Source organism: Sciurus vulgaris, assembly GCF_902686455.1.
Source record: "Sciurus vulgaris genome assembly, chromosome: 8".
In the NCBI taxonomy this organism is placed as follows: domain Eukaryota; kingdom Metazoa; phylum Chordata; class Mammalia; order Rodentia; family Sciuridae; genus Sciurus; species Sciurus vulgaris.
The window spans coordinates 69182554-69204062 of NC_136468.1; the positions used below are offsets into that span (position 1 = coordinate 69182554).

Consider the following 21509-nt stretch of genomic DNA (forward strand, 5'->3'; position numbering starts at 1 on the left):
AATCATATTTTCTCTGTTTACATTATAAGATTAGTTACTAATTGGAGCCTTTGTAGGGGTCTGGGAAAATTAGATTTTTAAATCTAATCATATTATTCTGCATTTTTCTTTTAGCTCCAGTAATAAACCGATTCACAAGGCGTGCCTCAGGTAAGTGTGACTCTTCTAATGGCTTTTGCTTACTTATGGGGACATTTACAAAATGATAGTAATACTTGGCAGGAAGGTGCAAAGATACAAAGAGAATAATTGCTGTAGATTAATAACTTCTTTGTCATTTTCCCAGAAAACAAAACCATCTGATAAAATCATGAATTAGGAAATAATTGAAAATGCTGAGTAACTAAATTTAAGTTATGCTGTGGCCTCAGCTGATGTTCCTTTTAAATGGAGCCTCTCATCCCAGTGTGTTACTTCTTTATTTTGGTAAAATTACTACTTGCATAGTTATCTGATTTACCAGCTACAGTTTAGAAGCAGTGATTTCAGGAGATGGGTGAAGAAGACCTAGCAACAGTGATGAGGGAGAGTTTTTAATTAGGGGCAGGAAGACTCTTAAAATGCATATTTAAGAACTTATCATTATGGAGTCATTTAGGATAGGAGCATATTGCTTTATATTTGTTAATGTCCCTGAGGCTATTGCTGCCTTAAATATACCACAGTAACCTCATGTATAGTCATGGGAGAGCCTTATAACAAGTACTCAAATTAGGTTCATTATAGTGTTCTACCTGAACTGCTAGGGAAGTATGGGATGTAATTAAGAACAATTTTTGTCCAAAATAGTTTGAGTAAAGTGAGTTTGGTCATTGGAATGGATAAACTATATTTGAAAATTTACTGTGGAATTTCATCTTCTCTGAAGACAGAGGACAGTGAAGTGTTACTATATTTGGTTTGAGAAAATCACTCTCCCTTGTACATATAAGTAGAATTTTTTTTTTAAACAAAAGGTAAACATTTCAAACAGATCACCTTTGGAGGTCAGATATTACAAATGAGTAATTCGTTTCATAAAATTACCTTATTTCCACCTGTGCTAGCATAAAGATGCTTTAAGGTTGAATTTCATTTTTAATTTGTTAGCAGTTTCTGCTACAGTTTATTCTTGCTATATAGCGATCAGGTCTATAATGACAGGAATCAGGAAATTTTGCTATATGGGTGTGGTCTCTACGTTACTATTCTGAGGCTTTTGTAATCTCATAGTGTATTTATTTTACATGATGAAAACAAAGTATATATTTTAACGTCTTTTGTGGAATGAGGTTATGTTTATGTCAGTAAGGCATCAAATTTATCTAAAGCAGAGATACAAAATTTGACCTTTATGAACAGTGATGGAAACAAAGAAGGAAGAATAAAAAGAATCAGTATTACCTTGTCTTCATAATGTGGAATTCTTTCAACAGAAACTTAATTAGGAGTCTTAAAATAAATAATCTCCCTTTCTGCCTCAAATTGTATGACATGTGACTTTTATTTCTGGGTAAATTCCATTAGTATTTGTATAATATATTTATCATTAATTGATAGATCAGGGCACTGGTGCATAGGTTAGTTTCAAAACACCACTATTCCATTATTTTTCATCCTCTTCCCCCACATATGTGTTCAGTATATCTCAAGAAAACTTAGCTGAGAATGTGGAGATGATGGAATACTAGAAAAGAAATAAAAATTAAAATCAAGCGTTGCATTTATTCCTAGAATGACAGATATTTTGAAATTTTAAATAAAAACATCAGGAAACAATTTGATATAAATAAGGTGATATCAAATTCAGGAGTCTTGTTATGCTTAAAAATAAGTCTTAATGGGATAAAATTGTTATCCAATAATGCAAAATGCTGGGAACCAAAATGAAAATGATTCTTGACATTATTGGAAGGAAAAGAGAACAAATTTATGGAGAATACCCATGCTAAGCACTTTAAATACATTATAAATCTTTGGTTAAAGGAGATAAAATTATATTTAGTACCTTAGATAAAAAAAAGAACAGTGGTATAAAAAGCAAAAAAACAATGGGACCTACTTAATTATCTACATGTCTAAAATTTATTTTGACGTTCTTATTTTTCTTCTTATGAAAGTTTGTCTAAAATTGTTTTGGCAAAGAATATAGGAACCATGTTAAGACATCCTAAGGACATCCTAAGGATGTCTTAACATGGTTCCTATATTTTTCATCCTCTTCCCCCACATGTGTGTTCAGTATATCTCAAGAAAACTTAGCTGGGAATGTGGAGATGATGGAATACTAGAAAAGAAATAAAAATTAAAATCAAGCATTGCATTTATTCCTCTTTTAAAATTGATCTAGTAGCTAAAAGTGAGGTTTGGTTGAGAAGATATACCTCAACTTCTTTTAAAGTAATATTTCCTGAAAATAAAAAAATAAGTGATTGCTCAATTGTGACAACTAAGACTATTTCTTCAGATATCTTTTTCTCATAAAGTTTTACTTGAGAAATATTTTCTTTTCCAAAGTAAACTGTAAAACTTTAATGTAAGAACTGAAATTTAGGTGAAGAAAATCAAATAAATCAACCAGAAGTCTGTATGCAAGTTTGTTTTTTATTCATCTATTTTAAAATAATAATTCAAAAAATAAATGCTAGATTACATGTCTTACATATTATGTAATATATGCTGTATATTACAACAATAAGTATGTGGTGCTAGGTATTCAGTTACTGCTGAGAGAATGAAAAAAATTACTATGAGTTACATTTTTCATCTTCTGACTGAGTTTCCTAAATCTTTGAGTTTTTGGCTTTTGATAGTCATACTGCATGTATTAAAATTTTCAAACCTGAATCATTTAAATTAAACACTTCCCCATTTTTGCCTTTTCCTTTCGTTCACTTCATGAAGATAAGAGGAATTTTATAGTTAGAAGATACTTACCAAACACATTATTTAGGATCATTTTTGCAGTTCTAATAGTACTATTTGTCCTAAACTCTCCTATCCTTATGTGCTTTCAGTGTCTGCTCATAAACCTGTCAGTTATCATTTTTAAAAGTAAAAAGATCAGTTTCTCTCAATACTTCTAAACAGACCTTTTAGGATCTTGGGGCTAGGGTGGTGGCTCAGTGGTAGAGTGCTCGCCTGGCATGGGTTGAGGCCCTGGGTTTGAGTCTTAGCACCACATATAAATAAATAAAATAAAGGTCCATCAACAACTAAAAAAGTTAAAAAAAAAAAAAAAAAAAAAAGAACTTCCAGAATCTTAAGAATGTGTAGAGGTTTCAGGGTTTCATAAGCCGGTTTTCCGCTTTGTACAGGGATGAGAGGCATGTGGTGAAGTGATTAGTGGGAGAGAGTGAAGAATGGTGCCGGGAAGCAGGCCCCCCTCACAGGTTAGTCAGGCAAGTTCTACGCCACTGGAGAGCAGCTGTCCGAGGCCTTGTGAGATATATCCGTGGTACATACAGCTTCCTATCTTCCCACTGCATCTCATGACCTTATTTGTGAAGAGCACCCTACAATTCCATTGTTAAAGAGAAATACTGCTCTTGCTCTTTTAAACCCATCTCAAGTCTTAGTAATCATTTCTTTAAAAATAGAGAAATATAAACATAAAGTTACTTACCTCCTTGAGTTTTCTTTTTTTCTTTCTTTTCCTTCCCCACTTCCCCAAGTTTGGGATCTTAACAGCTCTATTCAAGCTTGTCATGAGAGCTGAGTTAAATAAATGATTTCAATAAAGTTCCCATGGAGTGTTTAGTCTCTCAAAAATGCTCAGCCCTCTCCTCCTGAAAATGGTTTAAAACAAAGCAATAAAATTCTCAGTTTTGTGTCTTAGCCTTTCAGGAAAAAAAAAAAAAAAATCTTTGAGAGTCATAACATGATTTGATGTTAATCTTTAATAAGGACATCTCCTTTTTATTGTTTGTCTATTGCCAGGTTTTGAAAAGTATACATAATGGTTGCCCTCTGGTCTTGTCTCTTTGAACCCTATAAGGAAAAAGAGAAAGAAGGAAAGGCCTGGTCAGTCTTGAGACAATGCCTTGTGTCACAAGGTCTGGCCTCTCTGAAGTATTTTTAGTCACACGATTTCATTTTGATAAAATTCAGACTTGTAGAAAGCTTTAAAGATGAGCCCAATAAGCACCTTCATCTAGGTTCTGCAGTTGTTAATATTTTGCCAGATGTGCACACACTCTCCCCTCCTTTTTTTACGTGCACACTTTTTTTTGAGCCTTTTTGGAATCCTAAAACTTGAATGTGTAACTCCAGAGAACAATATAATACAACATAACACTCATGGGACTGAACCTTGCTACAATACTGTTGGCTAATATACAGTCTGGAGTTAGATTTCCCTAATTGTCCTAATTGTTCTCTTCCCATGTTTTTATTGAAGTCCATTCATGTATTTATTTATATTGAATTTAATTGACATAACTCAATTTTTCTTGTCTTTCATAGATTGACTTCCTGAAATTTTTGAAATTTGCTTTTCAGAGTTTTTATCCCTAACAATGAAACTGTTTCCTATATTGCTTGGCATGGGCCTAGCCACTGTGTAGTCAATATGCCCTGTTGGCATCCACAAATCTTTCCATTGACATATAGTATTGTCTTTATGGACTGCTGTTGAGCATTACTAGCTCTGAAGTAATTATTGCTTATAATAGAAGTGAAAACAGAACTCCAAATTATGAATTGCGAGTTTTCTTGTAGGAATAATTAATCCGCTCTTTGAAGTTTTACCATGAACATTGAATTTTAGAGTATATTTTTAACATAGTTGTAATTTTGTCTGAAGTAGCCTTCAGAAAATTTCAGAGGTGAAATTCACGTCTTTAAATCTCACACACCCACTGTGACAATCCCAGTAAAAATCACCCCAAACAGAAAATGATTAGTCTCTGAGAAAGTAGTCAAATAGGAGAAGTTCAAATTTGTCTTGAATCTGATTCAGGCACCATATGCTTCCTTGATTCAGGGAACATATGCTTCCTTTTGTTTTGTTTTGGAAATATTTTGTAGCCTTGGTGTTCATTGTTTCTGCTTTAAAGTTTCTTGATGATAAGAGCATTTAACCCTCATATTATCATCATGCCCCTAAAGGTCATTGTCATATCATCAGACCAATTTGCGAGTGTGATTATACTTACATTTCTAAATCTTTTGAAATCAGCTTCATTTTGTATTACACATTTTGGCTTGGTAATCACCAGTACTTGACAATGCATGCTGGGAGCATACTACTTTCACTAATTAAATCACTAAGTGATTCTACAAACATTTACTGAGAACTGGCTTCTTTGTGCCAGGTGTAGTGCTAAGGATGCAACAAGATAAAGTTTGGAGCCCTTAAGAAGTTCATGGGGCTGGGGCTCAGTGGTAGAGTGCTTGCCTAGCATGTGGGAGGTACTGGGTTTGATTCTCAGCACCATATAAAAAAATAAGTAAAATAAAGGTATATCAGCATCTAAAAAAAATATTAAAAAAGAAAAAGAAGTTCACAGTTCAGCTGGGAGGCTGGCCATGACTCAAATTGTGGTAGATGCCATAATATCCACAAAGTGAAAGGAGAAGAGCATGGTTCTCCCAGGGCATGGCTCACAGAAAGGGTGCTAGCTGAGGTGGTTTTTAGGCTTTTAACATGCATTTCACTGGGAAAATAAGGGAAGGGAATATTTGTGCTTTTATCACTAATAACTAGCTATTTTTTATTAAATATTATCGTATAAACTCCGTTTTCATGGTATGCTGCTAGGTATTTTGCCTCTGGCATGTAGTGAGTAGATGCCCAGGGCCATCGACAGCAAGGGTAATCCCCTTGCTTAATGGTTTCTGACTTTAAATTACCATCACTTCAAAGTGTCAGTGTCTGCTTTGCCAGGGAGGCCACATAAGCTCTGGGTTCAGGTAGACCAGGCTCTGCTACTTAACATATCTGCTTAGTAAAAACGTGTGTGCTTGTCTTTAGTGACCTTTCTTCTGAGCTTAGTTTCTTCAGGTATAAAATGAAGATGATCCACAACTCAGAAGATTATTGTAGTAATCGAGCAATAGATAATCTGAAAAACATGTAACACAGCATTCTCTCCAGTTTAGTGTGTCACTCTTAGTCTGTTGTCCAGATAAGTCTCACAGATAGCCAGGGGTCTCCATGAGCCTGGGCTGGATGTGGAGGTGGGTTAGAAGAAGCTTGTGTACTGCAGAGTCTGATGTGAAGAATTAAATGGGAAGCTGACACCCAGGGTAAGGCCGAAATCAAGGGTCAGGTCCACTGGGGCGACAGATGAAACCAAAGCTGCCAGTGTGGGCAAGGGAGTTGAGAAGAGATGTTAGAGGGCGGGACCTGGAGAGGTTCTTTGAGATGCTAGAGTATAGTTCTGGGCCCTTGGTCCAGGCTTCCTCCTCAGTGTGGGTGAAAATCCATTAAGAGCTCCCAGCCATCTCATGCCCTATTAATTCTCCTCCCAGACTAATATTGAAACATACTCTTCTTGCGGTTGGTTGCAAATAAAAGCAAGTGCATGGAGCAAGTGCTGCTCCCATCTCATCTCCAACCACTTGTCTGTCTTCCAACCCTTGCAGCCTTAATTTACTGATATTTCTTTCTTTCTTTTTTCTTTTTGGCACTTTCCCATTGAGATACATCCCAACCCTTTTTATTTTATTTTTTTAAATTTTGAGACAGGGTCTCCCCTAAGTTGCTTAGGGCCTTGCTAAGTTGCTTTGGCTGATCTTGAACTTGTGATCCTCTTACCTCCCAAGTTGCTCGGATTACAGGTGTGCACCACTGTGCCTGGCTGATACTTCTTAAGCATATTGTGTTCTTCCATGTTTTAGCATGCTGTAGGACTTGGAGCCCTGTGGAATCTATGGAAGTGTTGAGTCTCTGGTTCATTTTTATTAGGCCCAGAAATGCTGATCAGCTTTTCCAAGGCTAATGAGGAATTGGACTATCTTTTTAACTTACTGGCATTTTACCCAGATTTCTCTTGGAGCCTCCAGGACTGGGACAGAGGATGATAAGAGTAAAATAATAGGATCACCAGTTCAGGTGGGGGCAGGTGGGATGGAGAGCATCTTTCTGCTCCTACAGCCTCCTCAGAGCTTTCTCATCAGTAGGTGTCCAGGGAATGCCAAGGGGCTTAGGAGATGGCCTGGGACATATGTAATCCACTGAACCCCTGTGAGTCTTCATTACTCCGCTGCCTCCGAAGCTGGGGGAGAAAGTTGGGGAGTCAGGGAGATATGTACAACAGCTTAGGGCCCTGCTAAGTTGATTAGTAGACAGAATTGACATTTGGAGTTGGTCCAACCATTCTTCAGTTATTACTGAGTGTAGGTTACTACTTCATAAACTCTATGGGTAAAGGACCAGTCTTTTTGTTTTTTCTCAGCACTGTTAGAAGATATAAAATTACCACAGGTATTGAAGTGCTATAATAATTTCTCAATAGTCTTAATCTCTGGCTTTTATGGCCTGCCATGGCTTAGATGACTTGACCTTGGTGTGATCCACATGCTCGCTCATGAGAATTTTCATGAAAATCTTTTATTAGGTAAATTGCAAATTAACCTAAAACAACTGATTGCTTAAAAACAAACACTTATTTTACCTTGTTGACATTTTGTTAGAATAGGCTGCAGTGTGTGAGTGGAGCCCCTGGGAACAGTAGGTAGTGGCACGTGGCAGCTCTACTCGAGGTATGCAATGCACCTGTCATTTCTTCTGTCTGGCATATGTGCCTCTTCCTGTTCGGAACACTCCACAGGCTTCTCTTGCCTGGTCTTCCTGAAGTTTGCTTTGCAACCACATTCCCTATCCTCAGCACGTTTTCTTTCAGGGTTTCTTTAATATATGGAGCATGTACTTATGTTACTGTTACACATTTCTGATACTATAGTTTGTTCATGTGTCTCTTTCCCTCTACTAAACTATGAGGTTTATCATTAATGAAATTAGAAAGATGTATTTCTGGATGAGGTCAAAATAAAATGGAGGGCAGGGGGAGTAGCTCTGTGGTAAAATGCTCACCTAGCATGTGTGAGGCCCAGATAATCCATTCTGAGCACTGTGAGATTTTAAAAAAGGGTGGGGGCAGGGAAATAAGGAAATGCAAGAGGTAGTAGGATGGGAAAATTTGGTCGGTTGCCTATGTAGTGAGGTGTGAGATTCCCAAGATGCAGTGTGAAGGAGTAAGGACAGGCATGACAGTAGTCACAGAATAAGGATGCTGAAGTGGAGGCTGGAGGAAGTTTTACTGGAATTACAAAAGACAAAAAGTTGAAGATGGTCTCTCAGATGGGTTTTCAACTTGGACATCAGAGTCTTCAGTAATGATGGCAAAATTGGAGTGGAAAGAAAACTGAACCAGATAGCATCAGGAAGGATACCTGAATGACGTGAATCTCAGAGGTAGTGGTCTGGACGCCACAGTGGTAGCCCCGAGGTGCCTTTACTGTCTTTCAGATCCTCTGTGTACAGGGAGTGGTAGCCTCCAAGGGAAGTAATGTTCTTGGAGCAGAACCATTTCTCAGCCAAGGTAGAGAAATGTCAGAAATGTTTTATGAAACATTTTGAGAATGGGGAGAAGGTGTTGAAACGGAGAGTAGTGGTGGACAGGAGGAATCCATGGTCAGCAGTAAAACTGAGCAAGTATTTACTGAGCAGTACCATTCCCAGGGGCTGTGTTAACACACATCAGTAAGTACTCTTGAGTTCTTGAGAAACCCAAGTCTAACCAGAAAGCTTAATGAGTGGGGAGATGAAACTGGCAAAAACCCAGTTGTCTGGAGGGTCTATATTTTGTGAATGATCAAGGGTGACAGAGTAGAGGGCATAGCTAGATTTCATGGGGTTTAAGTTATAATTTATTCACCACAAATGCTTGTTAAACTAAACATTCCTTAAAACTATCTTTGTCATCTTTCTGAGACAGCACTTCAGCCTTCTGATACTTCCTTTAACTTACCTTAAGAAGGCAGTGTGGTGTAGAGTGACGAGGTTGGATTGGGGGCTGCTTTTTCATTTATTAAGTATTTAAGGAGGGCCTACGGTGTATTTGGGCATGGACTGGGCTCTGAGTGAGACAAAGTTTATGATCTTAGGTCCATTGTTTATTAGCTATATGACTTGGACAAATTACTTAAAACGTCTTCTATAAAAACTGGTGGTTGTGGTAATTTGTGACGAGAATACACACAAAACTTTTAGCATAATACCTGAAACATAGTGAGTGCTAAATAAACTTTTATGTGTTATTCAGTTCGGTTAATCAAATTTTAGTTTAATAAAATGCCATAATATTAACATCTCTTTTTTTTCTCCAATGACTTATCATACTCAATTTTAATTGGGCAAAGTACATAATTTTGTGTGTATTTTGTCATTAACTTCCCTACCCCAAATGTGGATTGGCTTAACATTGTATTGGTGTCTTTGGGGCAGCAGGGATTTCTCTTAAATGCAACAACAGCCATTAGATTTTTTAAGATGAGAATGAAAATACAGTCTCATTCTTCCCTAATTTATAAACTGGATTCATAGACTGTTATTTTGAGGATAAATTGCTCTTCCTTTTAAAATTTAGCCTGTTGCTACAAACAGGTCTACATAGATATAGCCACCCCTTCAATCAGTGTGAACCCACTGCAGCTTTGGAGCTGATTCTTAGAGAAGGCTACCATCTCTAGGCCCTGAGTTGCTGAGGCTCAACAATGTATTTTATGCTAGCTAATCATTTGATCATGTTCTCTGATATTTTAAAAGTTAGTATTACAATTGAAAAGCAAAATGTGTATTCAGGTCTTCCCTTTTATTTCCCAGTAGGAATCAGGTTGTTCCTATTTCCAGCCACTCCAATCCCACTATTTTTCCCTACTTTCAGTCAGGAGTTACTAAAACTAGAGAACATTGATTTCTTGCTGTTTCACAGAAGACAGTATCACACTGCCAGAAAACAAATATAAATTTAATGGCATATTATTTTCAGAATGATGGAAAAGAGGGACTTTTCATCAGAAAGACTGATGAGCTTAAAAAATTATATGGTTAGATCTGTTTCATGGAATTATGAATGTTTTCTTTACTGACTTTCACCAGAAAAGGAAGAACTGACATTCATAAATATTTTAAAACAGAATTCCAAGTTATATTGCTTTAAAAAAAAACAACATGTAGATGGTTTAATATTCTTATCCTATGAGATGGAGTAACAGGGGGTACCTGGCATGTGCATGTGGCGTCTACGGTGTGAGGGCGTTTTCTGAACAGAGATAACCCAGCTTCTGTGCTGAGTTTCAGTGGCTTGCTGAGTGGTAATCTGCAGCAGAAACTGAAAGCTTCTACTTCCCATATCTTTTCTGTGGCTTTCTGAAAACAAATAGCTACTTTCAAATTGCCTTTCCATTTGATATTTTCTCTCTATTCAGATTTTGTGAATCTGCTAGAATATTTCTTTCCCCAGCACGTTTTTATGAGGGGATCTATTTCATGTATTTTAACTATATTTAAGTAGATTTGAAAGCTGTTTTTGGAATTAGAATAAGGAAAAAAGTTTCAAATCCAGAATTACATATTATTGACTCAAAAACATGATGTGTGACACAGACAGTTAATTAGGAGTTAAGTGAAATTAAAAGTTTCCTCTAAGTGATACTTTTAGAAGGGATCCTTGAGGTCAAACTGCACGGTAGGGAAGATGGAAGCCCCCGGGATGGAGGGCGTAGCTGCCGGAGTCACTCACAGTGTGCCTCGCATTCGTGACAGCTTCTGAGCAGAGTCCTTAGGAGTTTTGAAGGTGGCCTCTGAGTTCCGCATGTTTTCATTACCAGAGCCTTTTTTTCCTACTCTTTTGTCGAAGAGTGAAATTCTCTAATGAAGTAGCTCAGAAGTTTGAGTAAGGATGATTGTTCTGGTCATGAACCTGAGCACAGCGTGTGAAAGTAGTTTCTCAGCCCTTCTCCCCAGGATAACGTAGGAGGGAACCTCTGCCGCAGTATTCGAAGGAGGCTCTTTTGCCATCTTCACTTTCTAGGTGTAGAAACTAAGGCACAGAGTTTAACCTGCCCAAAGACATGTTTTTATTTTTAAAATGGTTAGCTAATTTTTTAGTGTTGTTAAATTAGTTTTTAAATATTAATTAAATGAAAGTATGGACTAGAAGAACTATCAAAATCTTGAGTACCTCATAGTTCAACCTTACAGGTGCTTGTAAATATTTTACAGGAAATAAAATCAAACCATTTCTAGCTATTTTTATCGGTTAATTTTAGTTGTACATAATAATAGGATTCATTTTGACAGAATCATAAAAGCGTGGAATATACTTTGTTCTAACTCAGTCCCTAGTACTTCCTCTTCCCCCCACTTTCTCCTAACCCCTATTGTCTTCCCTGTACTTTATTGATCTTTCTGTTATTTACTTAGAGTTTCTTTTTAAATTAGTATCCTGTGGAGGTACATGATGGTGAGATTCACTGTGGTGTATTCATACATACACATAGGAAAGTGAGGTCAGTTTCATTTCTGTTTTTCCCTATCCTATCCCTCCTTCCTACCCTTCATTTCCCTTTGTCTAGTCCACTGATCTATCCTGTTCTTCCCCCTCCTCCCACTTATTTTGGATTAACTTCGGCATATCAGTTAAAACATTTGACCTTTGTCTTTTTGGGACTGACTTATTTCACTTAGCAAGATGGACTCCAGTTCTATCCATTTACCAGCAAATGCCATAGGTCATTCATCTTTATGACTGAGTAATACTCCATTGTGTATATATACCACATTTTCTTTATCCATTCATCTGTCTAAAGGCACCTCGGTTGGCTCTGTAGCTTGGCTGTTGTGAGTTGTTCTAGCTATTTTTTGTTGTTATTTTTTCCTGAATTTTGAAAGCGTTAAACACTAAATTCCAATAAAGAAAAAGCAATTGAGTAATTTCTAGTGCTAGCATTGTTTTTCTGCACATCTTATAGGTGAAACAATTAAATTGTTATTGTTTAGTGTTTTCAAGATGTTCTTTATATTTTAATCAATTCATTATTCAAAATTTCTGTATCCAAAATTATAGTTTACATTTTATGCTTTTAGCAGTCGATTTGAGTGATTCAGTTTGATTTTGATCTAAATTTAAGTATGATCCCTTCCCTTTAAAGTTATGTCTGAAAATACCATGTTGCTACCCAAATTAATGAATCCATATCCAGAAATATTTAGAACTATGATACTGTTTGTTGATATGTGGACTTAACTACATTTCTCGAATTGATTTGCTTGTAGTTTATTCAGGTTTATAATTGGTCTTTGTTTCTCCCTGGAGAGGGAGAAAAATTTTAATATCAGGAAAATTCACTTTAATTGATATAATGACTACCATCTGTATACTTTTCAAATGTCTGCAAATCAAACAGGTTGATGCAGGTACATTCAAGGATAATGCTGGGACCTGCCTTAGTCGGCTTTACTTGGTTTGTAGCATTGTAATTATTAAACATGATATTCCTTTGTAGTTATGGATCCTATAAAAAATAAAAAGATCTGGTTGTATCTGTTTGTATAACCTAGAAAACAGATAAGACCATCTCTCTAAGCACTGTAACAGCCATATGTGGTAGGTGCTCTCTGCTGATCTGGGAGAGGGTGAGGGGAGGAGGAAGGTGGAGGTGGGTGTGGTGGAGAGGAGGATGAGAGGTGATGATGGTTTTGTTCAATTTCTCCATTTTAATTTAAAATCATTTCTAGCTTCTGTAGCTTAAGCAATAACAAATCAGGATTTTTTTTAACTTTTTAATGATGAAGTCATATTTCTAACTGCAAAGTTCAACTATCAAAATTTTTCCAGTTGAAAACTTTGTGAATCAGTATCCCCATGTTTTTTATCAGTTGGAATCAGTATGTAGTCATTTAAAAATTTAAATATATAGTCAGTTCGTATTTGTAGTTCAGAAGGGTATAAAATGAAAACGAAGGATGCTTGTCTCCATTTCTGGTCCTGGAAGTAACCCAGCAAACAGTTGATTGTGTACTTTCTTTAGACACTTTTATACGCCTACATATTTATTTGAAACTTATATATTCTTATTCATTTAGCTGTATTTTGTGTACTGCTTTCCATATCCTCCCATCTAGAACTACCTCATTCTTCTTGAGAACTGAACAGTGTTTCATTACATGGATGTCCTAAAATCTGTATACCAGGGATGTTGAGTTTAGGCACTGTATCTTTGTGTAATTGTGCAGGTATATCTATAGGGTATATTTTTAGAAGTGAAACTGCTTAGTCAAAGGGATAAGCATGTGAAATTTGTCTAAACATTGTTAAATTGACCTTTAAAATAGCATAATAATTCATATTCCTCTCTTATGGTTAACATGGTGTAAAACCCTCAGCATTACAAAATTTTTAAATGTTTCTCAGTTATATAGGTGAATTATGTTTGAGTTGGCATTTCCTTAATTATGGGTGCCGCTTAGTCTCTTTTCATTATTGCTGAGCATTTTTGTGTGTATGTGTGAACTGCCTATTCAATTTGAATGTGTTTTTTTGTTTTGTTTGCCTCAGTGATTTGTGTTTGTGCTCTGAGATTAGAAGTCTGTGGGTTTAGATTTAGGCTTTGCTATTCTCTGATTGACTTTGAGAGGGAAATTCAGTTTATTATTTGTAAAATGTAGTGATAAAAGTATTTAAACTCATGAGATATTAATTGATTAATAAGATAATGAATGTGAAGCACTTCACACATTCCTGAAGTATGGTGAGAATATGATATGTTTGTTTAGTAGCATTACTAATACTATTAAGATTTTTTAGAAATTAAAAATAGAATTTGTAAAATGTCTTCTATATTTGTTTTTTCTCTTTTAACATCATAATACCGTAAGTCATATTAATATATTTTCTGGTATTGAACTGTCCTCATAATTCCTGGAATGAACTCTGCTTGGTCAAGCATTGATTATTAATCATGTTCTTTAAAATATAACTAGCATGTAAGAGCTACTGTTTAGCACAAATCAAAACATAATTTCAACACAGAATTGAGTTTTGAATTTTAGGCAGTTTCAGAGTATTGTTGAATGAACTTTCCTGTTTTAAGTGAGTAATTAGTGATCAGAGCCAAGAGTTATCCTGCGAGAAACTGTTGAAGCACCTACTGATTACAATAAGAGGTATTTATCATATGTCAGATGTGCTAATTAGTATGTATAACAAGCAGCCATTGTTTCATTCATACTATGCAGCAGGAAGCTGCGTAGATGAGTGACATTTTGTGTCTGCCTCATTTTTAAGCATATGAAGATTATATGTACACATCATGGCTTTTAAAATAATAATCACGGTATAGTTTTATAAAACGGCAGAAGAATTTTTTTCAAACAGAAAGTGTTACACATTCTAATTTGCACCTTTTAAGAGCATATGCTCCTCTGAAATAGTATGTTATATTATTTTTATGACACAAGTCCTATTAAGGTTAATTTTAGTTTGGGAGTCTACCAGAAAAGTGAAATACAATGAAAGCATTTTTGCAAATCACTCCTTATGGTTTTCTTTCCTAAAAGCATTTTCACCCATTAGATACTGACTTTTTATTTCCTTCTTTTTTAACTTCAAAAGTACTAAGAACATTAGAAATAGGGTATTGCATGGCATAAAATGTGTTTTATGTTGAAAAGTAAGGACATGGGTTCCGCTATGAGTTCCTTTTGCACACAGACTTGTATGTGATTAGAATCACACATCCCAAACATACAGAATGGGAATTCTTTGACTACCCGTAGTTTTAACTATTGAGTACTTACCATGAGCCAGGAACTTTTCTAAGTGCTTTGCATATAGAATTCATATTATTCTTTAAAGCAGCTCTGTGCAAGAGGTACTAGTACTATGCTAATAACAGGTAAGGAGACTGGTTCACAGTGAGATTAAGTTCTTGCTCATGGTTACACAGCCACCAGAGGCAGAGGTAGAATTCTATTAAAGGCAGTCTGTCTACAGAGTCTGCTCTTTGAAATAAATTCATGTCTAACAGAGTTTGTGTCAACATCAAACACTTATCCAAAGGTGGACCCTTATTTTACAGATGAGAAGAATTGCGATTCATAATGCTTAGTTATATGCAGAGGTCACATAGGTATTAAGTGGCAGGGGAAAAAAATGACACAGCTGAGACAAACCTCAGTCTCAGATCCTGTCCTCTTTTCTCATATTGTAAACCAGTCATTTTAAAAATGATTAGGGATAATGATAGTTATCCCTAATATTATTAATAATAATAATTTATACTCCTGCCTTAACGAATGAATTTATGTCTGTAGCAAAATTGTAAGTGGTTAAGAGTCCAGGGACCCTATAGTACTTGCCTCCCTCATAAACACAAACCTACAGCTTTACAGTAAATAAAAGTTGTTTCCATGTATTAGTTTTGCTGGAGGCATTTCAGAGCATTTTACATATGGTAAACAAAATTTTATTACATAAAAACTGAATTATTTTCAGATTATATCCATCATTTTTGTAAAAACAATAAAGCTATATAAAAGATACATAATGTTTCTGAAATCCACGGAATATTAAAAACTAAATTGAAGACATAAGGTCAGTCTTATTGGTTGGCAAATTTCCTCATTTGTTCAGTAAAATTTGGTGGAAGAGAAAATTTTCAGTATTGCCCGTTATCTTTGTCATTTACATTCTTTCACTAATATCATAGATAAAAAGATCATGTTGGGTACTCTCGACAGAATCACACACGCACCCTGAGTGCATCATCCATTTTTGTGGTTTTAATCCCATTAAATGGTCACAGAAGTTTAGATTTGTTATTTTGCAAATACTGTTTCCTTATTAATGACTGTCGCATGGTTTTATTCTTGGTTATTTGGGTAATTTGTTGAACCTTTACTATCTGTGTTCCTTGTTGTCTTGCTCTTTGTCAACCAGTGTTATCCTTAACTCTTGAATTCTTTCTGATTTTAAGTGAAACTTATATAAATTCAATCAGTGAAACAGTTTATTGAGAGAGTTAGTGGGCATGTGGTTCTCACAAAATCACCCAGCCACAGGAAGGACAGGAGTGCGCTAGACATCAGGAGCTACTGGAACTGTTTTGAAACACTTTCCATCTCTGGCCTGATTCTCTCTTGTCTAGGCCACTGTGGGAAAAATAACCAGCAAGCTCTGCATTTTATAGTAGTAGCTGCCAGAAAGAACTTGATCTCATCTTCCCTCCGATTCAGGCACCCCAATGTCCCAGGAAGGAGCCCCACCATCCTGAATTGACCTGGGGGTTATCTCATTTGCCCATCTGGGGCCCACCATGGGACAGGGCTCAGAAATCCTAACTGTGACTGGGACTAATTTTGTCTGACCAGTGTATGATTATTAGAATTGTGTCTGCTAGCTGATCATTAGTTCAGATTGGCTGCCCTGAAGAAGCCCTGAATCTTTGTCATCGGCAGTTATATCTCTTGGCCCACTGAATTTCCAGCCTGAGGGGACATCTGCAGTGTACTCAGCATATTTGCAAATAAAAGATAGCTGATAAGTCCTGAGCTCCTTCTGCAGGGAAACTCAAGTCACCTGTTTGACCGTCTGCCCTATGCCACTGCAGGTGACCCATTTGGATGTGTCTTTTTCTGTTGAGAAACATTACTGTTTATGACAGAACAGTACTTCACAGAGAATGACAAATGTCACTTCTCTTTAAAGAATGGGGCAGTTATCTTGCATGTGTATTCATCTGTCACTAAAGGAAAAGTTCCCAAATATTACTTCATATTTATACCCCAAGTTTTGAAGACATAAAGTTGGAGGCTAAGGTCACTGTCATCTTTCATGTTACAAAGCATTTTTTGTTATTATTTTCTTTGGCACATTAAGAGCAAACAGCCACCTGGATTCTTTTTCTTTAAAAAAAATTTTTTTTAGCTGTAAATGGATACAATACCTTTACTTTTTTAAATATATAGTGTTTAGTTATAGGTGGGCTCAATACCTTTATTTTATTTTTATGTGGTGCTCAGGATCAAACCCGGTGCTTCACATGTGCTAGGCAAGCGCTCTACCACTGAGCCAGCCCTACCTTTATTTTATTTATTTGTTTTTATGTGGAGTTGAGGCTCAAACCCAGTGTCTCACATGTCTCGTGTGCTCGGCAAATGCTCCACCACTGAGCTACAATCTGAGCCCCACCTGGTTTCTTGATATTAGGTACTGAGGATCGAACCCAGAGGTGCTTTACCCCTGAGCAACATCCCCAGCCCATAGTTTTTTATTTTGAGAGGGGTTCTTCCTAAGTTGCCCCAGGCGGGCTTTGAACTTGTGGTCCTCCTGCCTCAGATTCCAGAGGATAGCTGGGATTGCAGTTGTGCACCACTGTGCCTGACCAAATAATTGCATCTTAAAAATAGATGGAATGATTTTTCTGAAGTTGTGGGGGTTTCTCATTTGTAAGAGGTCAGGTGTTTGGGCAAAAAGGTTGGTTTGTAGAATGATTGTACTTCTATACTGTAGAAGAGATGGCTTTCTAACTCTTGGATTGTGCTGTCATTTCAGTTAAAGTAAGAAACATTTACTACGCATTCGCTATTTGCAAGACACCACAGTAGGCACTCTTTGGGAGTGTCAGAGATGAGGACGTTATAGCTCCTGCTGCAGCCCTGCAGGGACAGCACAGCAGTCACATCATGGATGTCACCTGTTCCGCTTCCACCGAACACGCTCCACACAGCACAGGAGCCATGTCTGAATTCCACTTAGTGACCTTGGGTCCCGCAGTGTGTGAGGCACAGGTGTGAGTGCAGGCTTGCTGGGTTCCTGCTTGCCTCTCAGAGCGTGAGTGTTCTCAGGTTTCAAGAAGCCCATTTTCCATACGGTAAGACTTCTAAATGTAAGCCAGCACTTATCTCTAGTGCTCAACAGAAGAAAAATTAGTTTTATGATGGAGAGAAAACCCACTTTTTTGGACTTCTGGGACTACATCTGTGCCCATCTCCAGAAACCTATGGAATTTTCAGGAATAAGATTGACTGTAGGAAGTTTTTGCTTGATACCATATTTAGAATTTAGACCCCCACAGAAGATGAGATTCCACTGAAACAGAGAAGTGAATGTGGTACATTCTGTTTCAACCTGGAAGAGAGTATTCAATCCTAACCGGTGTGTTTGGTTTGGGGGAAAGTATCAGGGAGGATATGGCATTTGAACAGAGCTTTGAGGGAAGGGTTGGTTTAATAGTGGAAAGAAAAAATTCCAGAAGAGTAAGTTGAGTAAGATGCTGTGGTGGTCAGGGAGTAGTGAATGGCCTAACAAGGCTCAAGGACCTGGGCTGTACTGTGTAGTAAGAGGAGACAGTAACCTGAGGGCTGGATCAGATCACCGGGGAGGGACCAGTGAAAGCCACGAGAGTTGGGTTTTATTCTGTATGTGGGGAGCCAATTTTTTTTTTTTTTTTCCAGAGTGAAATTAGCAGATGTATCATCTTCGGGATGATCAGAATGGGATCCTAATGTTTCAAAATGGGTCCTTCTGGTCCTTCCCACCCCTGTCATCTGAAGTATTTTCCAGGAAGCAGTTGGGAGCAGAGGATCTCTTATAGGGCACAGCGGCATGCAGTGATCAGACTGCCTTGCTGCAGTATGTGGACCAGGGGGAAACCAGAAAAACAGACTATGGCGTTTGTGTGCTTACCGACTGTGTGTTACCTGTGTCATAAAGCAACAATTTAAAACGTTATAATTATTGTTTGCGCATATTATCTTTTAAAGAAATTAAGACAGGAGCAAAAATATTTATAAAGTCTTGTATTTACTCACATATTTATCATTTAAAACATCTTAAAATTTTATTTCATTATTTTTTAACCAAACATAAAATTTACCATTTTAACTGTTTTTTAAGTGCCCAGGGTGTGATACTAACTACACTTACGTTGTTGTACAGCAGCCACCGCCACACAGCCACAGAGCTTTTCACCTTCACAGAGTGAAACTCTACACCTGTTACACTTAATTCCTCATTCCCCTTGACCCCAGTCGCTGACAGGACCATTCTGCTTTCTGCCTCTCTACATTGGAATACTTTAGGCACCTTGTAGTAGGCCTGTACAGCATTTGTCTCATTGTGACTGGCTTATTGTAGTTAGCATGACGTCTTTAGGGCTCATTAGTGTTATAACTTGTCAGAATGTCCTTCTTGTTTAGGAGTGAGTAATATGCCTCTGTGCGTACATACTGAATTTTGTTTATCCATTCATCTGTTGATGGCACTTGGGTTGCTTCCTCCTTTTGACTATTGTGAATAGTGCTACTCTGAAAGTGGGTATACAAATACCTGTTTGGGCCCCTGCTTTCAGTTCTTTGGGGTACATATTCATAAGTGGATTTATTGGATCATATGGTAATTCTATGTTTAATTTTTTGAGTAAATGCCATACTGTTTTCCAGTGTGCCTGTATGATTTTATATCCCCACCAGCAAGGCACAAGGATTCCAATGTTTCCACACCCTCACTGGCACTTAAATTATTTTCTAGATTTTTAAATAATAACCAACCTAATGAGTGCGAGGTGATATTTCATTATTGTTTTGATTTGCCTTTCCCTAATGATTAGTGATATGTTAAATATCTTTTAATGTGTTTATTGGCAATTTATTAATTTCTTTGGAGAAATAAGTCCTATGCCCATTTTTGAATTAGGTTGCTTGTTTTTCTATTGTTGAGTTATAGAAATTCTTTTCTCTGGCTATTAGTCCCTTATTGGAAACATACACTGCAAATAATTTTATACCATTTTGTGGAGCAAATATTTACCTTTTCTGGTGTTTTTCTTTTTTTCCTGTTGATTTGAGTTTCCATCTGGTGTCATTTTCCTTTTAGCCTGAAAGACTTCTTTAAATTTCTTTTTAGGTACATCTCTCAGTCTTTGTGTACCTGGGAATGAGTTTATTTCACCTTCATTTTAAAGGATAGTTTTGCTAGATATAAAATTCTTGAATGATTTTTTTTTTTCTATCAGCTATTTGTAAACACCATTTCACTACCTTCTGAGGCTCCTTGTTTCTGATGCAATTAGTTACTGTCTTATTGTTCTGTCTCAGAGATAAATCATATTTCTTTCTGCTTTGAAGATCCTTCTCTAGTTTTGACATATAGAAGACTATAATATGTTTAAAATGTTTTGTGATTCATTGTACACAAATCGGGTACAACTTTTCATTTCTCTGGTTGTACACGAAGTAGAGTCACATCATCTGTGTAATCGTACATGTACGTAGGGTAGTGATGTTTGTCTCATTTCGATATCTTTCCTTCCCCTCCCACTTCCTCACCCCTCATTTCCCTCTACACAATCCGTCCTTCCTCCATTTTTCCCTTACCCCCTTGCCTCCAGTTATGTATTAGCATTTATTTATCAGAGAAAACATTTGGCCTTTGGGTTTTTGGGATTGGTTTATCCCACTTAGCATGATATTCTCCAACTCCATCCATTCACCTGCAAATGCCATAATTTCATTCTTCTTTATGGCTGAATAAATTGAGTATATACACCACAATTTCTTTATGCATTCTTCTATTGAAGGGCATCTAGGTTGATTCCACAGTTTTGCTATTGTGAATTGAGCAGCTATGAACATTGATGTGGCTGTATCTCTGTAGTATGCCAATTTTAAGTCCTTTGGGTATAGGCCAAGGAGTGGGATAGCTGGGTCAAATGGTGGTTTCATCCCCAATTTTCTGAGGAATCTTCATACTGCTTTCCAGAGTGACTGTACCAATTTGCAGTCCTACCAGCAATGAATGAGTGTACCTTTTCCCCACATCCTTGCCAACACCTATTGTTGCTTGTATTCTTGATAATAGTCATTCTAATTGGAGTGAGATGAAATTTTAGGGTAGTTTTACTTTACATTTTGCTTATTACTAGAGATGTCCAATGTTTTTTCATGTAAATCTTCTGTCAAGTGTCTGCTCAGTTCCTTAGCCCATTGGGTTATTTGTATTCCTGGTGTAAAGTTTTTCGAGTTCTTTATAACTTCTAGAGATTACTGCTGTATCTGAGGTGCAAAGATTTTCTCCCACTCTGTAGACTCTCTTCACATTGTTGATTATTTCCTTTGCTGAGAAAAAGCTTTTTAGTTTGAATCCTTCCCATTTATTGATTTCTGCTTTTATTTCTTTTTTTAATTTATTTTTATTGTAAACAAATGGAATACATGTTGTTTCTCTGTTTGTACATGGAGTACAGGCATACCATTCGTGTAATCATACATTTACATAGGGTAATGTTTGATTCATTCTGTTATTTTTCCCTCCCCTGCCACCCCTCCCACCCCTCTCACCCCTCTTTTCCCTCTATACAGTCCCTCCTTCCTCCATTCTTGCCCCCTCCCTCCCATTATGTGTCATCATCTGCTTATCAGTGAGATCATTCTTTCTTTGGTGTTTTGAGATTGACTTATCTCAGCATGATATTCTCCAATTTCATCCATTTGCCTGCAAATGCCATAATTTTATTATTCTTTA

General features: G+C 36.8%; 1 protein-coding gene across 1 annotated transcript in view; it reads left to right on the plus strand.

Annotated features, from left to right (window-relative positions):
- PRKAR2B (protein kinase cAMP-dependent type II regulatory subunit beta) overlaps nucleotides 1-21509 on the plus strand; it is a 101754-nt gene that overhangs the window by 24619 nt on the left and 55626 nt on the right. The window contains exon 2 of the mRNA XM_079150032.1: nucleotides 115-150. Within this exon, the coding sequence (XP_079006158.1) occupies nucleotides 115-150 (36 nt within the window). The remainder of the gene's footprint in view (nucleotides 1-114; nucleotides 151-21509) is intronic.